Raw genomic sequence first — 8,005 nt, forward strand, 5'->3', positions numbered from 1 at the left:
GCTTAAAATGCAGCATTTGGATTAAAATCGTACATTAAGGTTTTTTATCATTTAAAAAACATTTGTCATAACCTTTGTGTTTTCCATTTTAAATGGTAAAATAAACTCAGAATAGTATAATTAAGCATTGGATATACATATACTAGAGATAGTGATGACAGGAGAGACTGTCCCTTTATAATAAACCAGTGTCCTGTGTTTCAGACTGCTGCCCCTTGTTTCCAGTCAAGAAATACAGTGTTACCAGTCCGTGTGTTGATTAAAGACTGAACATCAAGGTTTCTCTGGCCAAAGGAATATCTGGTTCTTGCTGAATAGTAGTAGGATCCACCTTGGGTACTGCTTTCCAGTATTGCTCAATGCATTAAAGCTCCTTCACTGAGTAGGATGAGTTTACACTGGACCGTTACCTGACAGCCCTGTTAACATTCACTTGAACGTTTCTGTTTTTCTCCAGTACCTCTTCTCACCTCACGTTTGTCACCCCCGCTCTGATCTCTGAGGTGCTGTGGAAAACCACCCAAACTTACCCTGAGGAAGTAAGAGGGGAGCCAGGGGGGAAGAGGGAGGATTATTCCTTGGATGTGTTCCCTTGTTCCTGCTTGTTCTTGGTGATTTAAGCCATCTCCTTTCTCCTGTTGAATTTGGGTGAAGCAGCTTCTCTCCTGGTTTAGTGTTGCCTTTTAAGACACTTGAAAGAATGGTCCTTTGTTTTAAATTGAGGGGACTGACAAAGCCTTGCTTGGTGGGGATGAAGAGGTGTCCAGTTGGGCTTTGTCAGAAGGCAGAGATTCCCATGAAGGTAACTTGGAAGTGCTCCTGCCATACCAAAATGGTTTCTAATTGTGGAGTAACAGTAGAAATAGACAGAACTCCTGTGCCTGCTGAGCACCGTACCTTTGTGTCACCACAAACATGTCAGAATACCCTCGGCCTGAATTACTTCTATCACGTTGAAGTTCAGCTTGTCTTTTCACTCTTAAATGGAAAGGGGACTCGTGCGGCTTCTTGCTTACAGCCACGAAGGGGGCCTGTGTTTGTGCTGCCCGCTGGGTTAATGCTTTCTGACCTCGTCACCTCGTTATGAAGGATTGTACAGAGCCTCGTCAACACCATCATTTGCACCTGTGGCAACAAGCTTTTCTAGCACTTTTCTGGACTTCTTCAACTGAACGAACTCCAAAATGATTGTCATTAGCCTGTCTGCCAAATGAGCACGTAATCAACAACCTGGAGGTGCTTTTGTGTAAGCAGGATAGCAGCTGTTTTTGCTTACACTCCTACCTTGGCAGGACATTTTCCGTATCTGCTGCCAAAAATACATAACATCTGGCTTGTTTTTAAATCTATCCCACTTGAGTTTCTGGCCTAGCAGGCGATTTCTTGCTGCACTGGTTTGTAGAAGCTATGCTTGGAAGGCATTGAAGTCTGGTAGCTTGGGCACGTGCATGCTGAGGCTGTACCAACTAGTCTCTGTAGCTGTTCTATTTACATTGGTTGTTCTGTGCAGATACCTGTTAAATAAGATCACAGGAAATGGTTGCTATCAAACAGTTTTTAGCAACAAATTATAAATACATATGTGGTTGAGTGGAGCTAATGGGTTTCGTTTAAGAAAAGCTAACACTTTGAGTTGCTGCTTTCCACAAGGAAAGTACCTCTAGAAATCTGCACTGGGGGGAGATACCTAATGAAGAGCTTGCCTGAATACAACAGACTGGTAACTTTACACATGTTTTAGATCAGTATGAAATGTGAGTTTGCCTCTTCCCAAAAGTGAAAGCCAACAGCTTTTTCTCCATTAGATTGGAATCTGCTTTTCCCCTTGTCCTCTTTATTACATGGCTTGTTGTTTGGTTTTGGCTTTTTTTTAAAAGAAAAGAGATTCAGCCTCTTTCCTTAGCGAAGAGGGTAACCTGTGTGTGTCTGGAGGCTGTGCGAAGGCAGATAACACCGTAGTTGTGCAAAGGGCAGCTTCCCCTCCTCACCTTCCCAGCCCGTCCTTCCTGAAGGACCCTCCATTGCAGCACACCAGCTGTGCGAGCCGTCCGCTGTGGCTCTGGCATCCCAGCAAGATCCCGGCCCTGGAGCTGCACATAGATCTCTAATTCCTCGTGATTATGCCCTGTGCCGCGTGCTTTTGTGTGCAGGCACTTCGGAGAGACTTGCTCGCTTATATGCAAACACTTGAGGTGACCCCACTTGAGCCCTGTTTTGTTGTTGTTTTTTTGTGTGTCCCTCATTGTTCACATCACCCTTGTCACATCACCTGACAAGGGTGCCCATCTCTCCCTCAGAGCTGCGGTAGCTCCCTCCCTCGTAGTTCCTGGTTTTGTTCTTCAAGTGCAATTCCAAATGATAATTCATACCTGGTTGTAAATACTTGGAAGCAGCCTCTTGCTCAGGGACTGCTTGGAAGGTTTGGTTTTAAAGAGTCTTCTGCAGTTCCCTCATGACTGCAGTGAGGGACTACTTGGCTAACCTACTTCTCTTCTTGGCCTGATGGAATTCAGAACATTATGGAAAAGTCTTTCTGATCACAGGAGTTATCTTGAGATTGAGTTGGATGCTTGTCATTTCCCAAGTCAGGGAGTGGCAAACAAAAACCAGTGAAACAGATTTTCCCAGATGGAACCCATAGTTATCTTTACATCTTACGGTGGTATCTTGCTTCATGTATATGTAGTCTAGACTTATTTTAAAGCAAAATATTGCAGTAGGTGGCAAACAGGGAGCATTACAGATCTTCTCACACTGTTTGAGCTTTTGCATGTGTTCTTGCGTGCCCTGAACATGCGGCTGTACGTATTCACACTGCTCTTGGTCTTGCAGACAACGCTTACATGGGGACCCTACTTGTGGTTTCACATGCTGCGAGTTGCCACATCAACCTTATCAGGTATTGCTTTATTTAATTCTTGGGTAAGCCAGCACTGGAATATTGAAAGTCGCTTTGATGGACTGTAAATCATTATTGTGAGCTACTGGCCTTTTTTTTTTCCCAAAAATGTGAATGGACCTGTATTTTAATCTGTGGAGATGTACTCTCTTGCCTTGGGCATTCCTATTTTTTTTTAACATTCAATCAACAACTCCTGAATGGAAGAACAAACAGAAAATACCCTTTTACTGAAAACTTTTTTCCCCCTTATTTCTCCGTATGGAGACAGGGTTGTGTTAGCAAGGGGGCATCTCAGCTTTCCATTAGGTTTTGGATGGTTCCATTTTGTGTGATGTTGTCTGAAAACAATGCTCTGTAGAATAACTAAACGACAGTTTCTATCAAAAAGACAGCTAGAAATTATCCCAAGAACACTTCTAGTCTTGTGCTTTACAACAGACTTCTGAGGCTGCAAAATAAACAAAAATAAGACTACTGTCAAGAGTCTTAAACTCACTGTGTAGAAGTTTATGTGTTCTCTGGGCCTCATAAAATGTTGTGAAGTTTTAAAAATGCTTGTCCTAGTCTGTGTTCTTCCTAAGGTGTGAAGTAAGTTTATTAGTTTTTTTTGGCAAATATTTTAGACTTTGTCATTGTACACCTAATTTTGAATATGTTTTAAAACTAGTGGAAGACTATTATTTTAATTAACCCATCCTTATTTTTAGAAACACTTTAATGTACAGTGTAATTTTTTCTCTTGTCATATTTGTTCTGCATACACAAAGGTAGATACTGCTTTCCTTTCTTCCCCAAAGTCTTTTATGAATTTGAAGATTAGTACATCGTTCTTCCCACTTCAGGTTTGCCTTTTACATTCGTAATTTGAACTGGTCTTTTGCACAGAGCTCTGGCTGCCAGGATACGTATAAAATTAGTTACTGTGAGTATTCATTGAAGCAGTCAGTGGCAAACTTCTAATTTGTTTTCCCCGAAAATGACTCATTCATTGGCATCCTTGGGGCAGATTTGCAGTTTGAAGTGTGGTATATTTGACCTCTTGTTTGCGTTTACTCAAGAGCCAGTGCTGTGGCTCTTATCATGGTAAAAAGACCAACACAAGCCCTGTCCTGTTCCATAGTTCTGACTGTGCAGGACCTGCTTTAGCAAAGTAGCGCCCCTGGCTTGAAAATTGAGACAGCTAAAACCTAAGTATTTTATTAATCCATTAGTGTGTGACACAGAAGATTGGTAAAACTGCTAGTGACCTAAAGCGTGCGTATATCAATAAACAACCCCCTGGTTTGCCGGTACCATTAGACTGAAATGCCGATGCGGTTGTTGTCCATGTATTTTTTTCTCTAACCTTAATTTTCAGTTAAAGTTCAGTTAAAGGCTTATCCTTTAACTGATCCCCTGGCAAAACAAACCTTGATCCAAAGCTGGAAGTGGGAGAATTCAAACAAACGCTACAATCATCTAGATTTTAATTGATTTCCATGTTCTTCTGTGCATTCTTTATCTTGAAGAACCATTATTAGCATTATTGAGCTTACAGTTCCATGTAAGTAGGTTAGCCTGGCAGATTTTGGGTTTGTCTTTTGAGTGAAGTAGGACCATGGAAAACCATTCAGGAAAGATGATGATACCTTTTAAAATAAAATGGTGCTGAAGAATTTTCTTCTAGATACTAATCGTGTGTAAACCTCTCTTTATTTTTTAGTGTGCGATTTCCTTGGGGAAAAAATTGCATCTGTTCTGGGGATAAGCACACCGAAATACCAATATGCCATTGACGAGTATTACAGAATGAAGAGAGAGGTATGTGTGTGAGCATTAAAATGAAATTTCAGAACCTCTATTTCAACTTGCATTCAATTTTCATTTGATACACGATTAACATTTGTTTATCCATCAGCCTTTTCTCACCAGCTCATCAGTCTTAGAACTGGCTGGGTCCTGACCTCTGCTCTCTTTGTTTCCCTTGTACAACGCATTTCAAAGTCAACAGTCTGAGAAAGTTGGATGAAGCACTTACAGGACACTGTAAAAAGGCAGCTGCTAGGAATAGACTTTCCAACTCTAAAATCAACCAAGTGTCAAGAGTAAATTGAACATGGTGTTACCTTTTGTTCTGAACCAGAACTGGAAGTGACTTGATAGGTAGCCAGTGCTGTATGAAAAAAAACCAAAACACCTAAAAACTTAATAATCTTTATTTGGAAGAGGTGGGAAATGTATTTAAAGCTTTCTAACTTGTCAGTTTTGATAGCTCTTTATTATTAAGAGCTGAAAAAGCTTTAGAGAATATAGACCTATCACTGTCGCTACTGACTAAAAACTCCTCTTCAAGGCATGTGACACTTTTCCTGCATTTATTTAACACAGTTTAAGCCTTTGCTTTTGGTGATTTTTTTCTTTTTACTGTAATGGGAATTCTGGAATACACCTCATCTTATGAACTAGTGACCCTTTCTGAGTGGGAAAAAAGTCCTTGCCTTGTAATAGGAACTGGTATGATCTTATGGGAAGGCTTCAAGTGAATGTAAGTAAATGGTGAATAGTAGCTCACAATTCTGATTATCTGTTTTTAGGAGGAAGAGGAGGAACAGGAAAACAGGATGTCAGAAGAAGCAGAAAGACAGCATCAGGAACAGCAGAACAAGTCACAGGCTGAAGCTCCTGTCCAGACAGACCAGCCTGAAGCGACAGCCTGCACTTCATTTGTGAATGTAAACTTTGAAAATGAGGGAGATTGCCAGTCTGCTGGGGACAATAAACAAGATGTAGTTCCTGTCCCTCCTTAAGTGTAAGGCTCTGTAGGAATGTAGGAAATAGAATGTGTCAGGTGTCACAATCTGGCTGTAAGAAGCGGGGAAAAATAGGATTATACTTGTTTAGCGAAATACAACTTCTAGCATTCTTATTGATCAGGAGAGAGCTAGGCGATGTCGGTTCAGTCTGTCTGCCTAACAAAGGCTGAGGCATTCTGCCAAATTGGCACGTCAGTCAAAATGAAAATTGCACTACAGACATTTGATCTAAAACTGAATGTGTGAGCTAATTTCTGTGTAGAGCAAGGAAAAACGTGTCGTCTTTGAATTGCTGTCTCTAACACCTGCCGATTGCAGATGCAGTGCTGTTTCCTACTTCTAAACCCTACTTCTGATTTGCACATTGTTTGCAACTCAGCTCTCTATGAATAGATTAATAGGAATCGATAGCCTGTAACTCACAAGTCGTTATAATAGTGTCTGATTTCCCCTATTTATTGTCACTATTGTATGCATGGTTTTTTTTTTCTGTTTTTGGTTAACACGAGAGATAAGGTCAGAATTGATGTTAGTTAGATTTAAGGGTCTACTGACTACTTTTTTTTTAATAAAAGAAAAATTAAAGGAGGCTGTAAACACCCTTAAGTACTTATTACCAAGTACCAGCATTTTTGGAGGCTACTAGTGTTCAGCTGCTCCATCCAGTGCTGTAAGGAAATACAGAACTAGCATCAGTGGCAGATATTCTCACTGCAAGCTCAACAATGAAGAGACTTGCTTCAGTACATTATATACAGGTTTAGGAAAAACTTCTACACTGAAGGGGTTATTAAAGACTGGAACAGGCTGCCCAAGGAAGTGGTTGAATCATCCCCCTTGGATGTATTTAAGAGCCATCTAGAGATGGGCCTGGTAGAAATAGATAATGGCTGGACATGCTGATCTTAAAAGGTCTTTTCCAACCAAACCAATTCATTCTATATTCCAGATGTTCCTGGGAAATAACCTGAAGTCTTGCTAAATTATACTGAATGCACTGGACACTGTGTATGGGACCAACCTAGAACTATGAAAACTTCTTGGGACATAGATTACCTGAGTCAGTGCGTTTGATTAACCTAAACAGATTATTTGCTAATGTTAAATTACCAGTGAGGGATGCACCAGTGCAGATGATTTCCCCCCTCTGGCACAGAATTATATAAATAATCAGAAATCACAAACCCAAACTTACGACTCTTTCTTAAGTAAACAAAACACGTTGTTGCAATACTGCAACAACAGCAACTTTTGGTTTTGTCTAAGTGAAATGCAGGTTGCCTCAGAGTTTTTAAGTAGCCTCAGATACCAATTAGGAGCATTTTACTGCAATGACTGCAATTCTGCTTGCAGCTTGTAGAAAGTGAGTGGTTTAGTTTGTGTCAATCAGGTGTCAGTGCCCCAGGCACTTTCTGTAGAGTTGTAAAGGAGCAGAGAGCCTACACTAGTTACCATGTGAAACATTACTTCTGCCCTTGAGATTTCTATTAAAAAAAAATTCAAGAAATAGTCTTCAGTGAAATTTCATTATATTATTACATGGCCCTGGCCTTAGTCCCACTACCAACTAACAAAGGAGCCTGATGTACCGTCAGAGGCCAGGAACTTGGCTGTTAGTTCCCAGAGTTCAGTTACGTGTTTCAGGGAACCCTCTGCCTGACCCAGTGTCCTGTAGAGCACAAATTCCTTCTCCTCTCATCCGCCCTTAGTGTTCCAGCACTACAGAAAATCTTCTGAGAACGGGTCAGTCATAGCTCAGTTCCATCTGTTCTGATACTGTTCTTTGCCTCTTTCTGAATGGTAAGACAGAGGGTGCTGACAGCTGTGTAAGATCATTCCTTAGCCATGAACATCTGCAAGGGGGAGCTTTGTTCCACACCTGGGCGATACACAGAAAAGCAGCTTGTTGGGAGTTCTTAGACTGTCAAAGATAGGAAGCCTCTTGTAGCTCAAGATAAAACCTTTAGAGCTGAAGGATGCTTTGCTTTTCTGTCAAGAAATTAATGTAAATTGCATTGGGGTTTTCCCCTCTCTTGAATATCAGTTGCATCAGAAAAGCTCTCACTGCCTTGGGTTTAAACTTCTCTGTATAAAATACTGTATTAATCACTGTGCCTTAACTTAATCCTTCTTTCAGTTTTTGCATACTGTATGAAAGTGGTTACTTTCATAATGGTTTAATTTTTCTGTAAATGCATTAATTAGTTATTTTATATTTAATATAATTTTTGAACTGGAACTTGACTATGGCTTTTCCTTTAAAAGGGTGTGGCCTTTGAAACCATGCCTGCACACAGAAACGCTTGACTCT

General features: G+C 40.6%; 1 protein-coding gene across 1 annotated transcript in view; it reads left to right on the plus strand.

The window, feature by feature from the left end:
• Positions 1–6,034, plus strand: part of FAM177A1 (family with sequence similarity 177, member A1) — a 10,424-nt gene extending 4,390 nt beyond the window's left edge. Inside the window, 3 exon segments of the mRNA XM_009867863.1 lie at positions 2,833–2,899; positions 4,605–4,702; positions 5,476–6,034. Of these exon segments, the coding sequence (XP_009866165.1) occupies positions 2,833–2,899; positions 4,605–4,702; positions 5,476–5,688 (378 nt within the window). The 3' untranslated portion in view covers positions 5,689–6,034.
• Positions 6,035–8,005: the final 1,971 nt, after the last annotated feature.

The sequence above is a fragment of the Apaloderma vittatum genome, unplaced genomic scaffold (genome assembly GCF_000703405.1).
Source record: "Apaloderma vittatum isolate BGI_N311 unplaced genomic scaffold, ASM70340v1 scaffold10094, whole genome shotgun sequence".
Classification (NCBI taxonomy): domain Eukaryota; kingdom Metazoa; phylum Chordata; class Aves; order Trogoniformes; family Trogonidae; genus Apaloderma; species Apaloderma vittatum.